Source organism: Lissotriton helveticus, chromosome 2_2, assembly GCF_964261635.1.
Source record: "Lissotriton helveticus chromosome 2_2, aLisHel1.1, whole genome shotgun sequence".
Lineage (NCBI taxonomy): Eukaryota > Metazoa > Chordata > Amphibia > Caudata > Salamandridae > Lissotriton > Lissotriton helveticus.
The window spans coordinates 117,122,046-117,144,819 of NC_136060.1; the positions used below are offsets into that span (position 1 = coordinate 117,122,046).

The 22,774-nt window shown below is 50.8% G+C and overlaps 2 protein-coding genes across 5 annotated transcripts in view; both read left to right on the forward strand.

Annotated features, from left to right (window-relative positions):
- Positions 1-22,774, forward strand: part of CLOCK (clock circadian regulator) — a 1,757,788-nt gene that overhangs the window by 1,681,334 nt on the left and 53,680 nt on the right. The gene's annotated exons all lie outside the window — the stretch shown is intronic.
- Positions 19,992-20,886, forward strand: ERVMER34-1 (endogenous retrovirus group MER34 member 1, envelope). The gene is given in 2 exon segments (XM_078679088.1): positions 19,992-20,530; positions 20,532-20,886. Coding segments are annotated over 2 exon segments (894 nt in total).

The window sequence follows — 22,774 nt, forward strand, 5'->3', positions numbered from 1 at the left end:
AGGATGTGTTAGAAGAAAGTCAGCCAGCCCCTCCAGAGGGGACCCCTAATAAAGAGATGTACATCAAATATGGTATTTCCGGTATAACTTATACTAAATTATGGCGGAAATACACTAAAAATAATGCTGACTTACAATGGCCAGAATTCGGTTCTTTTGAGGTACCTAAACTTACATATTTGGAAGAGCAGTTGCATAGACGGAAGGTGCGAATCAGTATGTTTGATTCCTTTGGTCTAGGGCTGAAAGAAATTAATGAAAGAAAGAGAAGAGCTCAAGCTAGAGAAAATAAGACACTCAGAAAAACTGCTCAACAGGAAATGGCAGCCCTTAGAGGGCGAGAAATAGAGAGAAATATAGAAGGGTGTGATAGGGAACACCGATTTAACACAACAGGACAGTACCCCTTAATGCCCCCAAAAATTGACGAAGATGCTATGTTGCTTTTTAGACCTCCCGCTTAGCATGAGAACCAGCAATTGATACAGCCGCAGCCAGCACCTTCCCAGAACACTCCCATTTCTGACGCCCCAACCCCACCGGCTCAGGTGGAAGTACCTGACCCAGAGACTGAAAAACTTGCCCCTGTAGTTATTCCTAAAATTGTAAAGAAATATGACAAAAAAGGACTCCGAAAGGAGGTTAGAGATTCAGACAGCAGTTATGATTCCGACCCGGGCGAGTATAAAAGGTCACATTTTCCTAGACTCAGGGACGAGGAAAAGAAAAAAATAGATCGCATAGCTTACAAACTAAATACAGGCTGTGCCTCCCATTCAGACATCCACGCCGCAGCAGAGGGCCAGGTACATTCGACAAGAAATAGCTATTTCTTTAGAAAGAATGACTTACCACCTTATGGCCAAACAGGAGGACCTAAGGGTGTAAGTACCGCTTGATTTCCGGAAAATATATAGGCGCTTGCACGATGGTGAATCTACAGAAAATGACAGAGATGCATTACCAGCAATGATAAAAAATACTCTGCATTCCAATAGTCAGAGAGTATTGTTCAGATGCCAGTCAAAGAGGCTGCCCCCGTCTATGTCCCTCCGCGGGGTCCTGGAACAGTCCTGAATAACCCAGATGACCCGAATGCCGGTTCCAGATTAATGTTTAGCTTTGTATATACTCCTTTGACAAAGGCTGAGATGTTACAGTTAGGAAAAGATATACCTGACATCAGAAAGAATCCTACGGGATTGTATGAGAGTGTCCAGCAGATACTGAACACTTATACCTTGACCCTAATTGACATCACTCAATCTTTTGGCCTTATATTGCCAGCTGAGCTTGTGTAACCGCTCAGATATGTTAACGATCAGGCAGCTTTCCATGGTACATGGGAAGACCTGGAAACAAGGGAAAAAAAGAGAAAGCCTGGTGAAAAGCCACATGAAGATATATTAGCACTGCCAAAAAGACTGTTAGCCAAACTAAAAACTCTCGCTCCAGACAGAAAGGTAGATTGGACGCAATGCTTGCAAACAGAATACTGATGAATCAGTCTCTGATTATTTTAGTAGACTAGGAAAGGCATATACTGATTTCAGTGGTCAGGATGTCGCGACTGAAACTGGTCGCCACCTGCTTATTCAGACTTTTGTTAAAGGGCTCTTACCAGCAGTGGGGAACAGGCTTATGGCCAGTGAAAGTAGCTGGCCAGCGGCAACGCCCGCCACTATATTGACAATGGCACAATATTACGAGGCTCAGTACAAAAACGCAGAAGAAGAAAAGGAGACTAAAAAGAAGAAATTAAAAGAACAAGTGTTGCTTAGCCAGTTAGACACTCGTAATAATCCTCGCGACACAAATAATGTCCGTTAGCAAAATGCCAGGTTCACCCCGAAAACACAAAACACTCCAGTACAGAACCAGCAATCATATCGATCCGGTCCCCAGTCTACTGATATTTGTGCCTATTGCAAGAAACCGGGACATTGGAAGAAGGATTGCCCGATATTAGCTGATAACATTGCCACAGGCAAAACGCAACCGCGACAGTTCAACACCCCCTCCCGATCCCAATATCAATATAGAGGCAACATGTTTGATAATAATTCAGAACGCCAGGCTACCCTTCAGGATTATGCCGAAGACGCTACTGAGATGAGCCCAGTATATTGGTCAGCCTAGGGAGGTCAAGGATGGGGGAAGGAACCAGTGGAGGTACCTGTAGATCAACAGGGACACTATGTTACAGCATCGGTGGCTGGCGCTAAAGGATGTTTCCGTGTGGATACAGGAGCATCCCGCAGAACCTTGACCACCCCACTAATTCCGAGGGCTCCTCCATCCTGCAAACTAATTACATTGACTGGGTTCGATGGTAAGCCCTCTGTGAACATCCTTTCCAAACCTACGCCATTCTCTATCAATGGTGCTGACACTTCTGCAACATTCTTGCTATCACCAGATTGTCCTGATAATCTCATGGGATTGGATCTGTTAAAACATTACCGTGCCACTATCAGATGTTCCCCAGATAATGTTAGTCATTCTGTATGACAATGTTTCCCCGTTCCAACTGTCTGTACAGTTACTCCAACTTCCCGACATTCAGGAAGATTTAGCTACCATACCAAACACCTTATGGGCAACTTCTGATACTGATGGTGGTACTATCCAGATGCTACCAGTTCACATCACTGTCAGGGAAGGTGCACACGTGCCTAGATTACTTCAGTATAAAATATCTAAAGAGGGAGAGCTTGCACTACAAAAAACTGTAACAGACCTCATTCAGGCTGGCGTGGTGGAACAGGTTCCTTCCAACCTCTGCAACAGCCCCATTTTGCCGGTATTAGAACGAACGGCTACACACCAAAAGGTGTACAGATTTGTGATTGACTTGCGGGCCATTAATAAGATAGTAGTACCACAATTTTCGGTAGTTTCAGACATAACTACTATCCTCACCATGATTCCACCTACAGCTAAAGCCTTTACAGTAATCAATTTGAAAAACGCATTCTTTTCAATCCCCATTCATGAAGACTCACATTTTCTTTTTGGCTTCACTCTAATGAACAGATCATATAGATTCTGTTGCGCCTCTCAGGGCTATACAGAAAGTCCAAGCATTTACAGCCAAGCATTGAAAAAACAACTTGACCAGGTCCGTCTCCCAGAGGGAGTGGCTCTTATTCAATATGTAGATGACATTTTGTTAGCAGCAGATACTACCCAATTGGCTCGACAGGCATCATTACTGGCCCTCAAATTCCTTACTGAACATGGCCACAAGGTATCCAAAGACAAATTGCAGTATTGTAGAAAACAGGTGACTTACTTAGGTCACCTGTTGTCTAAGGAGGGTCGCACTCTTACACCAGACAGGATTCAGACTATTTTGAACTTCCCTACTCCAACCACCCAAAGATACGTGAGAGCTGTTAGAACTGGGATTTCTGGTAGGCTAAGGCTGACGCCAAAGCCAGGCAGAAACCACCATTCTAGTCAGGGCAAGGGAGTCACACGCCAAGATAACCCCTGCTCACCCCCTTGGTAGCTTGGCACGAGCAGACAGGCTTATCCCGGAGGCAATGTGTAAAGCATTTGTGCCAGCACACAACAGCAACAACATCCTAGGCACACCACAAAAGGATCTCCACACAAGGTTATATAAAAATAACTTCTGTATTGTCAAAACACATCAGATAGGAATCACACATGTACATTAAGCCAACTGGCACGGGCAATATTCACAAGGGATTATGTACAAGACAGGGCCTCATGGGACACTGTCAGAATCAGCACTTAGTAGAACTTAGAATAAGTGTAACACAAAAGAACAATTATAGGTCCCAACCAGTAACTACTGGTAAAGGTAGGTACACACTACGCAATACTAATAACCAAAGGCCTAGATCACGCATGGACACATAACTTCTGTAGTATAACTATGCTAGGCAAAACACAACCACCTAAGAATAAAATACACTTAGGGGTATAAGCAAGAACACATTACACATGATGCATCACAACATTCAGAGGTGCAGGGAAAAGGAAAACACATGATGCATAAAAACACATTCAGAGGTGTAAGGAAAGAAAACACGATGCATAAAACATTCAGAGGTGTAAGAACAAGGAAGACACATGATGCATAAAAACATTCAGAGGTGCCAGAACACAACTCAATAGCGCAAAAACACATGATGCCTAAAAACATTCAGAGGTGCAATAAAACCATACAATTGCGCAAAAACTTACATAAGCCACCACCTGTGGCAGTCCCTAGGCCAACTGGCCTTGATGGGGCTTGGACGTCCTGTGTCCAAATGTCAGGGGCCTAAACGTGGCAGCTGCCCACGAAGTGCTGGGCAGCTGTGAATCAAAAACTGCGACAGGGTCCTCACTGACCCTAGAACAGAACTGTGCCAACTGTGGGAGCTACACAGGCTCTGAAACCACTTGTGTACCCCAAGAGCCTCACGGGGCTCTAAACATAACACTCGCAGGCAGGAGGGGGCGGGCACCGGCAATGTGCCCCGGCACCCCCTCTAACTAAACATGGCCCCCGGAGCCTTCTCATGGCTCTACAACAAATGCTGGTGCCTTCGGTGGAGCCAACCCCCTCTGGGGAACTCGAAAGAACAAATGCCCCCGGAGCCCTCGCAGGGCTCTAAAACAATATTGCGGGCATGGAGCCTCTCTCTCAGGAACAAAACATCTCGTAGGCAGGAGGGGGCGGGCACCAGCAATGTGCCCCGACGCCCCCTCTAACTAAAATGGCCCCCGGAGCCTTCTCGGGGCTCTACAACGTTGGGGCGACCCACTGCCAACCGGGGCCGCCCTGCTTGCACCAACAGCATCCGGGGCCTCGCGCTGGCCTTAACACCCGCCGGCACCCCTAGGCTTCTTCTGCTCCCACAGGGAGCGGAAACAGATATGCCCCACTCTGCCCGGCCCAGCCCTGACTCACCGACTGCTTGCAGCGGCTGGGGCTTCCTCTCTCCTGCTGCGGGGCTCTCCTGGCAGCACGGAGGCCTCGCGGCTCGGGCGGCCGGACTTCTCTCTCTCCCTTACGCCGGACAGCTTCCTCCTCTTCCCGGGGCTCCCTCAGCACACGGGAGCCCCGCAACAGGCCACGCTTCCTCTTCTCTTCCCGGGGCTCCCTCAGCACACGGGAGCCCCGTAACAGGCCACGCTTCCTCTATGCCGCACAGCTCACGGTCCACGAGGAGGCGGGGTAGGCTCCAGACCTCCTCTCTCCACCACTTCCTGTTGTCCTGCTCGTCCCGCCCCCGGCCTGCCTGACTTCCGGCCGGGCGGCAGCGGCGATCCTGGCCAGAAAAAAAATGCGGCAGTGAGCGGGGCAATGCCGGGTGGGCACCGGCAATGGGAAATTAAGCGCTTCCAAGCGCTATAAGGCAAATGAACAGAGCGCTATGAGCGCTATAATCAGAAATATACCGCTCCTAGCGCTAGAAGGATAATAAAGCGTCTCTCAGTGCTAGATGCAAATAAAGTGCTCCCTCAGCGCTACAGGAACAACAAGTCCAGCAAAGTCCTTCAGGAGTCCAGGACCTCAGCAGTCCAGGACATAAGGTGGAGCACAGCAGCTCCCAGAGAAGGAAAGTCCATCAGGTGTCCCGGGGCTGGGCAGGGGACAGGGATTCCCCTGGGCCCAAGCAGCAGCACGCCCCTGGCAGGATTCAAGTTAGAAAACAAGAACATTTTGTAAGGGGACACAGCCCCTTTTTATACTATAAAATCCTTTGTCTAAAGGGTGCAGGCAGTGTGAGAACGAGCTAGAACTGGTTGTAGGGAACTCCTTTCAGTGTGAGGGGCAGAGGCGACAGCCGCCCAGCAGGAGGTGGAGCCAGCATTGTGGCAGGCAGGCACAGCCCTATTCACTCCCAGGTGCTATCTCTGCCCACCACTCTAGTTGCAGATGCAGTCATTCAACCACGGGCTGACTCAGACAACCTCCTGGGGTCTCCCCAACCCCTGTCACCCTCAAACCAGACAGTCAATCCACAAGCGGGCCCAGGCACTCCTGGAGCCAGGCGCCAGCCAATCACGTGCCAGCAGACTCACTACACATGCACACCCATGTCTAGAAGTGGCACTTCTACACTAGACACATTCATGCCGCATACATCATTACGCAGCATTCAATCTCACGAGTTCGCACATAGCAAACTCGACCCTGCACTCCCCACACATCAGGAACTACCATGGTCACACATATTCCCCATGCATTCCTATGGGAGGGCAGGTCACTCACCACACATACACAGAGAGCTCACGCACTTTACACTGTACCACAGTAAAAAAAAGTGCGCAGAGGCCTAAAATCACCAACACCAGGTTACAGAAACAGGCTAGGCAAAAGCAAAAAGTTTCGGGGTGAACCTGCCAAAAAGGGCCAGGTCCAACATAACCCCCTTCCAGCCAAAACGCAGGGTAGACCAATCACTCACTGATGGGCTTCCCTGCTTTGGGCGACAAAACACGGACACGGGCACGCACGGCAGGGACACCCTCCGGTTTTTCGCCACTCTGAACCCACATAGATTTCTCTCAACAAGAGCTCTCTGGCACAACTAGGATACCCCACTGGTACTCTCTAGTCATCCACAGCCAGGACCAGGCCCTAGGCCATCCAAATATCACAGGTCCTGACCAATCCACAGAGTGGGGGCAGTAACCCCTGGCACACAATAGCCATTCTCCACTCTCCCTCTCAGTGTAGCTACAACTACCACTGATCCTTCAACCTAGGGACCATACCCTCAGGCTGACCAGAGGTCACGGGCAAGAATGCCCCACCCTACCTCTACTTCTGGGGTTCCGCACCCTCCCAGGGAAGCACCCACCAGAACACAACTCTCCTACCAGTTCAGGACCTCACTCCATCACTGGTCTACCACCTGGGATCTGGAAACTATTTCACTTCTGAGGTACAAAGCACACAGCACAGTCCCTCTTCAAGCAGGTGGGGGACACAGCACACAGCAAAGTCCCCTTTCCTCTACCTTAGTGGAAACAACAAACTGCAGGTGGGCCCCAGATCACACAGCAAGGGCAGCCTCCTCAGTCTCTTCAGCTGATCTACTTTGGCAGAGATTCCTTCTTGACCTGGAAGTTTCCTAATCTCCCAACCTAGGGTCTAAACCCTCAGGTTGCACCGGGGTCAGAGACAAGGACACAGTCCCTCTGCACCCCCTTCCAGAGTTCTGCACCCTCCCACCTTGGAGCGGTACCCCTGGAAGCCAAAACCGGTCAGGGCACTGATTACAGATGCCCTTCCCTCCAGGTCAGGCTGAATCTGAACCTGGCCTCCCCCCTCCTCGGGGAACGACATCCAGAGGCCCCACAAATGGTCAAGCACTCTAGACGGTCAAATGCCCAGCGAACCAGGACTTCTGCACCCTCCACTTAGGAGCGGTACTGCACAACACCAGGACCGCCGGAGTTCTGGTTACAGACACTCCCCGTCCTCCAGACACAGGAAGATCCTCCTCAAATGACCTGTAAGTACAGCCTAGGCCCCTGACCTGGCGCTCCCTTAGGGAACCCTCCAGGCCCTCAGACAGGGTTTTGGGCCAACGTGGGACACACCGTCCCACACTCACTCCGCCTCCACTGAGACAGGACGTTAGCCCCTACACCCTCTTCATTCTACTGGGACCTAGCTGGGCTACACATGAACCTCTTCCCCTACACAGGATCATCAGATACACAAGCCACTACTTTTAGAATCACTTCCTAATGCCTCTGCAAGACATCTAGCACACCGCCAGAATTCCACCTTCTTGTCCAGTGCCTCTGCAGGCCCTCCTGCACACCACCAGAGGTACACCTCCCGTGCAAGCTCCTTTAAAAAACTCACACCAACTCCTCCAGTTCAATACACCACTCATCCACACACTCCCCCTCCAGACTGGTGAGACAGTTCCTCACTGCCCCTGACTCTCAACCTGTACCCCTCTTACTGAGTACCAGGCACCATACTCTGGGAACTGGGAATGGGACTTCACACACTGGACACATTTTAGCTGCCACCACTGGATCCTACCATACTGGGGAATCCAGACACACACACACTACACTCAGGGGATAACCACCCTCCTGAGCAAGCCATTTCTCCTCCACACTCCCTCTCTTCCATCTACCCACACAGGGACAGGAATAGGCATTGGCCACTGGACCCAGCAAGGGATTCCTAATCTATGGGAACCTCTCCCTCTACTGGCGTCCCGCCCTGTCATTTTCTCTCATCTGCCACTAAACATAAAGCGCAGGAACACCATTTGAAAATGACACTCTTAAGGAAAAACAAAATCCCAAACAATAATCCCAAACATGTGACTATCTAAAAAATGCAGAGTTTTGTAATGTAGCCAGGTGTCGCTGTGGTACTGCGCAAACACAAGTCCTAATCCGCACCGCTGACCACCAATGTTAGAACTGGGATTTCTGGTAGGCTAAGGCTGATGCCAAAGCCAGGCAGAAACCACCATTCTAGTCAGGGCAAGAGAGTCACACGCCAAGATAACCCCTGCTCACCCCCTTGGTAGCTTGGCACGAGCAGACAGGCTTATCCCGGAGGCAATGTGTAAAGCATTTGCGCCAGCACACAACAGCAACAACATCCTAGGCACACCACAAAAGGAACTCCACACAAGGTTATATAAAAATAACTTCTGTATTGTTAAAACACATCAGATAGAAATCACACATGTACATTGTGCCAACTGGCACGGGCAATATTCACAAGGGATTATGTACAAGACAGGGCCTCATGGGCCACTGTCAGAATCAGCACTTAGTAGAACTTAGAATAAGTGTAACACAAAAGAACAATTATAGGTCCCAACCAGTAACTACTGGTAAAGGTAGGTACACACTACGCAATACTAATAACCAAAGGCCTAGATCACGCATGGACACATAACCTCTCTAGTATAACTATACTAGGCAAAACACAACCACCTAAGAATAAAATACACTTAGGGGTATAAGCAAGAACACATTACACATGATGCATCACAACATTCAGAGGTTCATGGAAAAGGAAAACACATGATGCATCACAACATTCAGAGGTGCAGGGAAAAGGAAAACACATGATGCATAAAAACACATTCAGAGGTGTAAGGAAAGAAAACACATGATGCAAAAAAACATTCAGAGGTGCCAGAACACAACTCAATAGCGCAAAAACACATGATGCCTAAAAACATTCAGAGATGCAATAAAACCATACAATTGCGCAAAAACTTACATAAGCCACCACCTGTGGCAGTCCCTAGCCCAACTGGCCTTGTTGGTGCTAGGACGCCCTGTGTCCAAATGTCAGGGGCCTAAACGTGGCAGCTGCCCGCGAAGTGCTGGGCAGCTGTGAATCAAAAACTGCGACAGGGTCCTCACTGACCCTAGAACAGAACTGTGCCAACTGTGGGAGCTACACAGGCTCTGAAACCACTTCTGTACCCCAAGAGCCTCACAGGGCTCTAAACATAACACTCGCAGGCAGGAGGGGGCGGGCACCAGCAATGTGCCCCGGCGCCCCCTCTAACTAAAAATGGCCCCCAGAGCCTTCTCATGGCTCTACAACAAATACTGATGCCTTCGGTGGAGCCCCCCCCTTCTGGGGGACTCGAAAGAACAAATGCCCACGGAGCCCTCGCAGGGCTCTAAAACAATATTGCTGGCCTGGAGCCTCTCAGGGCTCTCAGGAACAAAACATCTCGTAGGCACGAGGGGGCGGGCACCGGCAATGTGCCCCGACGCCCCCTCTAACTAAAATGGCCCCCGGAGCTTTCTCGGGGCTCTACAACGTTGGGGCGACCCACTGCCAACCGGGGCCGCCCTGCTTGCACCAACAGCATCCGGGGCCTCGCGCTGGCCTTAACTCCCGCCGGCACCCCTAGGCTTCTTCTGCTCCCACGGGGAGCGAAAACAGATATGCCCCACTCTGCCCGGCCCAGCCCTGACTCACCGACTGCTCGCGGCGGCTGGGGCTTCCTCTCTCCTGCTGCGGGGCTCTCCTGGCAGCACGGAGGCCTCGCGGCTCGGGCAGCCGGACTTCTCTCTCTCCCTTACGCCGGACAGCTTCCTCCTCTTCCCGGGGCTCCCTCAGCACACGGGAGTCCCGCAACAGGCCACGCTTCCTTTTCTCTTCCCGGGGCTCCCTCAGCACACGGGAGCCCCGTAACAGGCCACGCTTCCTCTACGCCGCACAACTCACGGTCCACGAGGAGGCGGGGTAGGCTCCCGACCTCCTCTCTCCACCACTTCCTGTTGTCCTGCTCGTCCCGCCCCGGCCTGCCTGACTTCCGGCCGGGCGGCGGCGGCGATCCTGGCCAGAAAACAAATGCGGCAGTGAGCGGGGCAATGCCGGATGGGCACCGGCAATGGGAAATTAAGCGCTTCCAAGCGCTATAAGGCAAATGAACAGAGCGCTACCAGCGCTATATTCAGAAATATACCGCTCCTAGCGCTAGATGGATAATAAAGCGTCTCTCAGTGCTAGATGCAAATAAAGTGCTCCCTCAGCGCTACAGGAACAACAAGTCCAGCAAAGTCCTTCAGGAGTCCAGGACCTCAGCAGTCCAGGACATAAGGTGGAGCACAGCAGCTCCCAGAGAAGGAAAGTCCATCAGGTGTCCCGGGGCTGGGCAGGGCCCAGGGATTCCCCTGGGCCCAAGCAGCAGCACGCCCCTGGCAGGATTCAAGTTAGAAAACAAGAACATTTTGTAAGGGGACACAGCCCCTTTTTATACTATAAAATCCTTTGTCTAAAGGGTGCAGGCAGTGTGAGAACGAGCTAGAACTGGTTGTAGGGAACTCCTTTCAGTGTGAGGGGCAGAGGCGACAGCCGCCCAGCAGGAGGTGGAGCCAGCATTGTGGCAGGCAGGCACAGCCCTATTCACTCCTAGGTGCTAGCTCTGCCCACCACTCTAGTTGCAGATGCAGTCATTCAACCACGGGCTGACTCAGACAACCTCCTGGGGTCTCCCCAGCCCCTGTCACCCTCAAACCAGACAGTCAATCCACAAGCAGGCCCAGGCACTCCTGGAGCCAGGCGCCAGCCAATCACGTGCCAGCAGACTCACTACACATGCACACCCATGTCTAGAAGTGGCACTTCTACACTAGACACATTCATGCCGCATACATCATTACGCAGCATTCAATCTCACGAGTTCGCACATAGCAAACTCGACCCTGCACTCCCCACACATCAGGAACTACCATGGTCACACATATTCCCCATGCATTCCTATGGGAGGGCAGGTCACTCACCACACATACACAGAGAGCTCACGCACTTTACACTGTACCACAGTAAAAAAAAGTGCGCAGAGGCCTAAAATCACCAACACCAGGTTACAGAAACAGGCTAGGCAAAAGCAAAAAGTTTCGGGGTGAACCTGCCAAAAAGGGCCAGGTCCAACATAACCCCCTTCCAGCCAAAACGCAGGGTAGACCAATCACTCACTGATGGGCTTCCCTGCTTTGGGCGACAAAACACGGACACGGGCACGCACGGCAGGGACACCCTCCGGTTTTTCGCCACTCTGAACCCACATAGATTTCTCTCAACAAGAGCTCTCTGGCACAACTAGGATACCCCACTGGTACTCTCTAGTCATCCACAGCCAGGACCAGGCCCTAGGCCATCCAAATATCACAGGTCCTGACCAATCCACAGAGTGGGGGCAGTAACCCCTGGCACACAATAGCCATTCTCCACTCTCCCTCTCAGTGTAGCTACAACTACCACTGATCCTTCAACCTAGGGACCATACCCTCAGGCTGACCAGAGGTCACGGGCAAGAATGCCCCACCCTACCTCTACTTCTGGGGTTCCGCACCCTCCCAGGGAAGCACCCACCAGAACACAACTCTCCTACCAGTTCAGGACCTCACTCCATCACTGGTCTACCACCTGGGATCTGGAAACTATTTCACTTCTGAGGTACAAAGCACACAGCACAGTCCCTCTTCAAGCAGGTGGGGGACACAGCACACAGCAAAGTCCCCTTTCCTCTACCTTAGTGGAAACAACAAACTGCAGGTGGGCCCCAGATCACACAGCAAGGGCAGCCTCCTCAGTCTCTTCAGCTGATCTACTTTGGCAGAGATTCCTTCTTGACCTGGAAGTTTCCTAATCTCCCAACCTAGGGTCTAAACCCTCAGGTTGCACCGGGGTCAGAGACAAGGACACAGTCCCTCTGCACCCCCTTCCAGAGTTCTGCACCCTCCCACCTTGGAGCGGTACCCCTGGAAGCCAAAACCGGTCAGGACACTGATTACAGATGCCCTTCCCTCCAGGTCAGGCTGAATCTGAACCTGGCCTCCCCCCTCCTCGGGGAACGACATCCAGAGGCCCCACAAATGGTCAAGCACTCTAGACAGTCAAATGCCCAGCGAACCAGGACTTCTGCACCCTCCACTTAGGAGCGGTACTGCACAACACCAGGACCGCCGGAGTTCTGGTTACAGACACTCCCCGTCCTCCAGACACAGGAAGATCCTCCTCAAATGACCTGTAAGTACAGCCTAGGCCCCTGACCTGGCGCTCCCTTAGGGAACCCTCCAGGCCCTCAGACAGGGTTTTGGGCCAACGTGGGACACACCGTCCCACACTCACTCCGCCTCCACTGAGACAGGACGGGAGCCCCTACACCCTCTTCATTTTACTGGGACCTAGCTGGGCTACACATGAACCTCTTCCCCTACACAGGATCATCAGATACCCAAGCCACTACTTTTAGAATCACTTCCTAATGCCTCTGCAAGACATCTAGCACACCGCCAGAATTCCACCTTCTTGTCCAGTGCCTCTGCAGGCCCTCCTGCACACCACCAGAGGTACACCTCCCGTGCAAGCTCCTTTAAAAAACTCACACCAACTCCTCCAGTTCAATACACCACTCATCCACACACTCCCCCTCCAGACTGGTGAGACAGTTCCTCACTGCCCCTGACTCTCAACCTGTACCCCTCTTACTGAGTACCAGGCACCATACTCTGGGAACTGGGAATGGGACTTCAGACACTGGACACATTTTAGCTGCCACCACTGGATCCTACCATACTGGGGAATCCAGACACACACACTACACTCAGGGGATAACCACCCTCCTGAGCAAGCCAGTTCTCCTCCACACTCCCTCTCTTCCATCTACCCACACAGGGACAGGAACAGGCATTGGCCACTGGACCCAGCAAGGGATTCCTAATCTATGGGAACCTCTCCCTCTACTGGCGTCCCGCCCTGTCATTTTCTCTCATCTGCCACTAAACATAAAGCGCAGGAACACCATTTGAAAATGACACTCTTAAGGAAAAACAAAATCCCAAACAATAATCCCAAACATGTGACTACCTAAAAAATGCAGAGTTTTGTAATGTAGCCAGTTGTCGCTGTGGTACTGCGCAAACACAAGTCCTAATCCGCACCGCTGACCACCAATGTTAGAACTGGGATTTCTGGTAGGCTAAGGCTGATGCCAAAGCCAGGCAGAAACCACCATTCTAGTCAGGGCAAGAGAGTCACACGCCAAGATAACCCCTGCTCACCCCCTTGGTAGCTTGGCACGAGCAGACAGGCTTATCCCGGAGGCAATGTGTAAAGCATTTGCGCCAGCACACAACAGCAACAACATCCTAGGCACACCACAAAAGGAACTCCACACAAGGTTATATAAAAATAACTTCTGTATTGTTAAAACACATCAGATAGAAATCACACATGTACATTGTGCCAACTGGCACGGGCAATATTCACAAGGGATTATGTACAAGACAGGGCCTCATGGGCCACTGTCAGAATCAGCACTTAGTAGAACTTAGAATAAGTGTAACACAAAAGAACAATTATAGGTCCCAACCAGTAACTACTGGTAAAGGTAGGTACACACTACGCAATACTAATAACTAAAGGCCTAGATCACGCATGGACACATAACCTCTCTAGTATAACTATACTAGGCAAAACACAACCACCTAAGAATAAAATACACTTAGGGGTATAAGCAAGAACACATTACACATGATGCATCACAACATTCAGAGGTGCAGGGAAAAGGAAAACACATGATGCATCACAACATTCAGAGGTGCAGGGAAAAGGAAAACACATGATGCATAAAAACACATTCAGAGGTGTAAGGAAAGAAAACACATGATGCAAAAAAACATTCAGAGGTGCCAGAACACAACTCAATAGCGCAAAAACACATGATGCCTAAAAACATTCAGAGGTGCAATAAAACCATACAATTGCGCAAAAACTTACATAAGCCACCACCTGTGGCAGTCCCTAGCCCAACTGGCCTTGTTGGTGCTAGGACGCCCTGTGTCCAAATGTCAGGAGCCTAAACGTGGCAGCTGCCCACGAAGTGCTGGGCAGCTGTGAATCAAAAACTGCGACAGGGTCCTCACTGACCCTAGAACAGAACTGTGCCAACTGTGGGAGCTACACAGGCTCTGAAACCACTTCTGTACCCCAAGAGCCTCACAGGGCTCTAAACATAACATTTGCAGGCAGGAGGGGGCGGGCACCAGCAATGTGCCCCGGCGCCCCCTCTAACTAAAAATGGCCCCCAGAGCCTTCTCATGGCTCTACAACAAATGCTGATGCCTTCGGTGGAGCCCCCCCCCTCTGGGGGACTCGAAAGAACAAATGCCCCCGGAGCCCTCGCAGGGCTCTAAAACAATATTGCTGGCCTGGAGCCTCTCAGGGCTCTCAGGAACAAAACATCTCGTAGGCACGAGGGGGCGGGCACCGGCAATGTGCCCCGACGCCCCCTCTAACTAAAATGGCCCCCGGAGTTTTCTCGGGGCTCTACAACGTTGGGGCGACCCACTGCCAACCGGGGCCGCCCTGCTTGCACCAACAGCATCCGGGGCCTCGCGCTGGCCTTAACTCCCGCCGGCACCCCTAGGCTTCTTCTGCTCCCACGGGGAGCGAAAACAGATATGCCCCACTCTGCCCGGCCCAGCCCTGACTCACCGACTGCTCGCGGCGGCTGGGGCTTCCTCTCTCCTGCTGCGGGGCTCTCCTGGCAGCACGGAGGCCTCGCGGCTCGGGCAGCCGGACTTCTCTCTCTCCCTTACGCCGGACAGCTTCCTCCTCTTCCCGGGGCTCCCTCAGCACACGGGAGTCCCGCAACAGGCCACGCTTCCTTTTCTCTTCCCGGGGCTCCCTCAGCACACGGGAGCCCCGTAACAGGCCAAGCTTCCTCTACGCCGCACAACTCACGGTCCACGAGGAGGCGGGGTAGGCTCCCGACCTCCTCTCTCCACCACTTCCTGTTGTCCTGCTCGTCCCGCCCCGGCCTGCCTGACTTCCGGCCGGGCGGCGGCGGCGATCCTGGCCAGAAAACAAATGCGGCAGTGAGCGGGGCAATGCCGGATGGGCACCGGCAATGGGAAATTAAGCGCTTCCAAGCGCTATAAGGCAAATGAACAGAGCGCTACCAGCGCTATAATCAGAAATAAAGCGCTCCTAGCACTAGATGGATAATAAAGCGCTCTCTCAGTGCTTGATGCAAATAAAGCGCCCCCTCAGCGCTACAGGAACAACAAGTCCAGCAGAGTCCTTCAGGAGTCCAGGACCTCAGCAGTCCAGGACATAAGGTGGAGCACAGCAGCTCCCAGAGAAGGGAAGTCCATCAGGTGTCCAGGGGCTGGGCAGGGCCCAGGGATTCCCCTGGGCCCAAGCAGCAGCACGCCCCTGGCAGGATTCAAGTTAGAAAACAAGAGCATTTTGTAAGGGGACACAGCCCCTTTTTATACTATAAAATCCTTTGTCTAAAGGGTGCAGGCAGTGTGAGAACCAGCTAGAACTGGTTGTAGGGAACTCCTTTCAGTGTGAGGGGCAGAGGCCGCCCAGCAGGAGGTGGGGCCAGCATTGTGGCAGGCAGGCACAGCCCTATTCACTCCCAGGTGCTATCTCCGCCCACCACTCTAGTTGCAGATGCAGTCATTCAACCACGGGCTGACTCAGACAACCTCCTGGGGGCTCCTGACACATTCATGCCGCATACATCATTACGCAGCATTCAATCTCACGAGTTCGCACATACCAAACTCGACCCTGCACTCCCCACACATCAGGAACTACCATGGTCACACATATTCCCCATGCATTCCTATGGAAGGGCAGGTCACTCACCACACATACACAGAGAGCTCACGCACTTTACACTGTACCACAGTAAAAAAAAAGTGCGCAGAGGCCTAAAATCACCAAAACCAGGTCACAGAAACAGGCTAGGCAAAAGCAAAAAGTTTCGGGGTGAACCTGCCAAAAAGGGCCAGGTCCAACAAGAGCACTAATAGGTCTCACCTAATTCTGTAGACAGTGGGTCCCAAATTTTTCACTCATTATCAAGCCACCTCTTTCCCTGATGACTAAAGATGTTTTTGATCCTATTCCCTGGACATCACAGCATGCGGAAGCATTCATGACCCTATGTGTTCATCCCCAGTTTTAGGTACACCTGATTATCAAAAGCCATTTTTTCTCTTGTTACACGAACGGTCAGGTGGTGTCCTCTCACTTCTCTGTCAAATGCATGGTACACACAAACGACCCTGTGCCGATTTTTATGCTGTTTGGATCCAGTTGCCCGAGCTTTGCCTATCTGTCTGCGCGCTGTAGCAGCGGCTGCTGTGGCAGTGCGGCAGACAGAGGGTATAGTTCTAGGGTCCCTATTAACAGTTCTGGTACCACATGCCATTGATATTCTGTTAAATAAAACCAAAACCCAACACCTTACTAGTGCTCGACTGTATGGATACAAACTCACCCTGTTAAATGCGCACATAACTATTCAACGCTGTACCACTCTGAATCCCGATGCACTCCTACCCCTACCTGATACCGACCCCCTCACTCAGCCACCCCATCATGATTGTGTATTCCGAACAGAAGCAGAAACCAAGGGAAGGGTGGACCTTAAAGACACAGCCTTACCAGATGCAGAAGGTCACCTGTGGGTAGACGGCTCTTGCCTGAAACTCCCGAATGGCACCACATCTGCAGCCTATTCTGTCACAACGGCACTTACAGTAGTTGAGACTGCCCGAATATTACAGAAATCAGCACAAGCGGCAGAGATAACAGCACTTATGCGCGCTTGCATCCTCAGTACAGGCATGACTGTAAACATCTACACCGACAGTCAGTATGCTTTTGGGGTAGTACACAATTTTGCACTACTGTGGAAAGAAAGAGGGTTTCTCACTTCTCGTGGGACGCCTATACAACATGGTGAATTGGTTAATGCCCTCTTGGAAGCCATCAATCTCCCTGCTAAGTTAGCGGTGATCAAATGCGCGGCACACAACTATTCAACGCTGTACCACTCTGATTCCCGCTGCACTCCTACCCCTACCTGATACCGACCCCTTCACTCAGCCACCCCATCATGATTGCGTATTCCGAACAAGAGCAGAAACCAAGGGAAGGGTGGACCTTAAAGACACAGCCTTACCAGATGCAGAAGGTCACCTGTGGGTAGACGGCTCTTGCCTGAAACTCCCGAATGGCACCACATCTGCAGCCTATTCTGTCACAATGGCACTTACAGTAGTTGAGACTGCCCGAATATTACAGAAATCAGCACAAGCGGCAGAGATAACAGCACTTATGCGCGCTTGCATCCTCAGTACAGGCATGACTGTAAACATCTACACCGACAGTCAGTATGCTTTTGGGGTAGTACACAATTTTGCACTACTGTGGAAAGAAAGAGGGTTTCTCACTTCTCATGGGACGCCTATACAACATGGTGAATTGGTTAATGCCCTTTTGGAAGCCATCACTCTCCCTGCTAAGTTAGCGGTGAACAAATGCGCGGCACACAAGAAAGTTATTGACGAAGTAGGACAGGGGAACGCTCTGGCCGACAGCACAGCCAGGAACACAGCCTATGTTAAATGAGGAGGGATGTTGGAGATCTCAGGATACTCCTAGTTGGAAACTACCAACAGCATATGTTATTCCCTTACTTACAATGACACACTTACCTGCACACATTGAGTCCCCGGCCATGTATACTATGCTCAAGGAAGCATGGGACCATCCCAAATTGAGACCCCTGGCCGAGCGATTTGTCAAGCATTGTCTGACCTGTTTAAGATACAATGTGGGAAAGGGAACAAAGGTTTTGCACTGCCCTCTGCCCCTTTTCCTTCAGATGGATTATATCCAAATGAACAGAGTTAACAGCCACAAGTATGTCTTGGTGGTGGTCTGTGCATTCAGTAAATGGGTGGAAGCATACCCCACCAAGGATAATACTGCCATTACTACAGCTAAACTACTCCTGAAGGAATTCTTTCCCCGCTATGGCCTTTGTAGATTGATGCAAAGTGATCGAGGATCGCATTTTATCAGCCAGACAGTCAAACATATCTTAGAGGGACTGGGGGTCAAACAAAAATTCCACGCTGCATTTCACCCCCAGGCAGCAGGATTAGTGGAACGTTATAATGGAATCCTGAAGGAGAAATTAGCTAAGATAACAACTGAGACAGGATTGAATTTGGTAAATGCTCTACCTCTAGCTCTGCTGTCTATATGATCAGTCCCACATTCTAAGTCACACCTTACGCCCTACGAGAAAGTTTTTGGTAGACCTATGAATATTTGGAATGCCCCATCTCCGAAATCCCTGACTGACCTTCTCCAGGAAGTGTTGACTGATTATCTGTATGAACTCACTAAAACATTGTCTTTACTCCATGAACAGGTCCTGGCATCCGTCACAGACAGATCTCAGGGCCCTGGCCATGATATCAAACCCGGAGTCTTCGTCCTGGTGAAGAACTTAGCATGCACTCAGTCTCTGCAGCCTCGCTGGAAGGGTTCCTTGCAGGTGCTGCTGGGGACCAGAACGGCCTTGCGAGTAGAGGGAAAGAAATCCTGGGTCCATGCCTCCCAGTGCAGAAAAGTGGATCCCATAACTGAAGACAACTTGAAAGTACACAAAGATGTCCTGACCTACAACAGACCAATAGACTGTGACTCAGATTCTGAACCTGAACTAGAACTTTGTGACGAGGGAACAGACGGATACTACCTCCGATCCAAGGCTAAGCTGAAGAACCAGCCCTGCTCCAAGGGACGTTAGTACTCCATTGTCCATTGCTGCAGGGCGGTAGTAAAACCTGACTGAGGGTCCTAGGAGTGGGTTACCGGGGCAAATATTGATCAGTAAAGCATTAACTATCGGCAGTTATTAGGGACATTGCAGTACTCTGGGGACGCTTGTAGAGCTATCATGGATGGAGGTTACGATAATGTGGGGCCAATGTCCCCAAAACCCAGATATGTCACAATCCGTCCTGTTCATGAGTATCAAAGACTACGCACCCCCTTGACCAACGATTACCAACAAGGGCCATCATCCAGGTCTGCCAATGTTCCCCCCGATGAAGAAAACAGTCAACGACACAGGAACGGTATGAATCCAGAGGCCACATGCACCTGTGGTACTACCACCATGCTGAAGAAAGCTAGAATGAGAATTTACAGTACGAAGACAATAGTACTGTTTGTCCTCACTATGCTTGCTGTTCTGTTCAGTGTAGGGTTCTGGATTATTGAAGAAACAGCTCCAGCCCATCACACTGTCCTGCCTCACACCCCACAACCATCTGAAGTTCCTGAACATTCGTATGTTCAGTGGCTTGATTCCCACTTCAACAGACATTCTGAATTCAGTAATAATACTTTCATCCAAATGCTGCACCAGTTTAATCAAGATGCGGGTGCAACTGACTGTTATGTTTTTGGACTTCTACCTCATGCAACTCAACACACTGTACAGTTCCTAGTGTTCCCTGCCTCGTCTGCTTATACTTGCACTTTGATGTACAACATGACAAATGTCTTTCCCTCACGTGGCGAAGCTGGCAACCTTACCACATTCCAGCCCTTTCTTTGGACATTCCATGCCCACAATAATACCATCTGTAATGCCTCTGACTCAGCACCGATGCATGCCATCATGTCCACCCCTATGCGAGGTACGTGGGGTTACACTTTTGTTACCATTCGAGCTAAAACAGTTGCCATTTCTGTGACGCCACGCCCTGGTACATTATGTCTGCAAGGCCGAGGAAAAACACCGATAGGAGTCAGTCTATGCAATACTACAATGACTTATGACAATTTCACACCATATCTCCGCCTTCCTACAGGATTGCATTTTGTGTGTGGAAACAAAGCTTACACCTGGTTACCTCCCGACTGGAGTGGTACTTGCTACATTGTTTTCCTCTTACCACCCGCTTTCAACAGAGACAATATGTACCACCGCCAAAGGAGACAATTGCCAGATGTGGACCAGACAGACTCCACAGGTCAATAGTTCTATGATGCTATGAAAGGACTGTTGCTGTACTGGGATCCTATGTCCAACAGCCTCCAAATCAGAAGACTAACCAGAGTCCTTGAAGCAACAATTAATGTGACTGCAGGAATACTGACCAACTACTCTGCCAAACTTGATGCCACCCGCCTGGTTGCCCTCCAAAATCGTATGGTGCTTAGCGGATAGGGGAGGAGCCTGCCGCATCATCGGCGCAAGCTGTTGTGTGTATATTCCTGATTCGTCACCGTCAGTATATGATGCTATCTCCAAGCTTCACCGAATTGCCTCCGAAATCCATCAAGAAACTAAAACTCCCTGGTCTTGGAGCTCTGGATTCTGGCAACTACTCGTCTCCCGGGGTTGGAAAATGATGACAATCTTACTGATTCCGCTAGCTCTCCTGTTCTTCTGCTGTCTGTGCATCCACTGTGGCCCGCACTCTGTTCTATCTGTGCTATCGGATGTACATCACCTACCTTGCCGCCTCAACGGACCAAAGATAGTAAAATACTGTATCAACAAGCTGTAGACGAGCTTATGTGGATCGATATTGACTGAGATGTTGCCCATGGCAAAAGGAGGGACTGTGAAACCTGAATCTGCCAAGTTGCCATGTGCCTCACCATCTTTGTGACTACAGCGTCCATTTCACCTCTGTCCCACTGACCACGTACAGGTCGACCTGCACTCGAGCTGACCTTTTCCCCGCACCCATGCTAAAATGTTTCAGAAATGTTGATATGGCAGATGACCTTGCCCGGGGGTTCCATTCCTGTTCAAACTACACGGCAAGAGGCAGGTGATGTGCCTAAGGCTTAGACTGCCCCATTCCAGCATCAAGCTCCGTGACAAAGGGCAGGTGATCTGTATCTCCATCCCGCAAGCTATATGAACTTTCTGCAGTCCTTCTCTGCGAAGGGAGTGTCCACGTCCAATAAAGGATGCTGCGTGCTCCTTGCAATTCGAACAGTCTCCCATTACCTACCTCCAGTGGGTCACGGACACTTTTCCATCTCTAGAGATTGCCGTGTAAGATTAATAAACCTGTGTTTCTTCACTCCCAGTGGTGTGGTCTCCCATTTGTGAACGTACTTGGAGGAAGCTGTGGACTTGAGTGTTTCCTGCACTGCTGGGTGGTCTGCTTCCAAGACCCCCCGGTTCTACACCAATGCTTGTTTTGTGTGCATATAATCCAATGTGCTGTCAGCGCTAATGCATGCCCTCCTCCTGTGGCACTGTCCGTGTATGCTATTTGCGTTTTTATTTTTTGAATGTCTGTACCCCGACACCCTGCTCCTAGGGTGCACAGAAATGCTCAACTTCCTACGGACACTCAGGGCAGGAGCAGCACACATGGGCACCCCTTCCCCTTATAGCAGGACTTCCCTTCCCTCCCTAAATTGCTCTAGCTTGGCTCTCGCATCCAGGCTTCCTTCCAACAGTAAGTTTTAGAAATCCCCTTCAGGAAACGAGCAGTTCACTCGAGCACGTGTTTCCCTCTTGCACACATTTACACAGACATTCTTTCTCTCAAACACCGTCACAAAGATTTCTGCAAACTGTGACACACACCGACACTAATTCTCTTACACATGGTTCTCTCGGGCACAAGGTCTCTCTCTCACACATACACTCATTCATTCTCTCTCTCTCTCTCTCTCTCTCTCTCTCTCTCTCTCTCTCTCTCTCTCTCTCTCTCTCTCCCTCTCTCCTCTCTCTCTCTCTCTCTCTCTCTCTCTCTCTCTCTCTCTCTCTCTCTCTCTCTCTCTCTCTCTCTCTCTCTCTCTCTCTCTCTCCCTCCCTCCCTCCCTCCCTCCCTCCCTCCCTCCCTCCCTCCCTCCCTCCCTCCCTCCCTCCCTCTCTCCCTCTCTCCCTCTCTCTCCCTCCCTCCCTCCCTCCCTCCCTCCCAACAGGCTCTTGTGTCTAGTTGTCAGTGCCACGGGTATAGCTTTTCTTTCATCAACCACTTCTAAAACTCCCACTTCCGGCACTGAAAGCGCACCCCCCCCCCGCAATGCTGTTGTGCAGCCTCTGACTGCATATGAAGCTCTGACCGCTGCTGGAGGACCTTTTGTAGTGTGTGTCTGTGTTTCACGGAGGATTAAAATGTAGATTATATCGAGTGCTAATCGCTATACACACACTGTAAGATTATTGTGTGCCCTATGTTTTCATTACAAAATAATAAAAATGGTTTTAAAAAAATGTAGATTATACAGCTGAGAAATAGTAAGGGTTTTGAACAGTGGGACAATATAGGCATCTCCACAGTGGGAGAAGGGGACTGTAATCCCTTTTGCGCAACTCCAGCACCAATACAAACTAGGCCCGACGGAGATATACAGGTATACGCAAATCAGACACGCGTTACTAGCGGTGATCCCACCAGACACTGAAGTCCCCGAAGCCTCCCCACT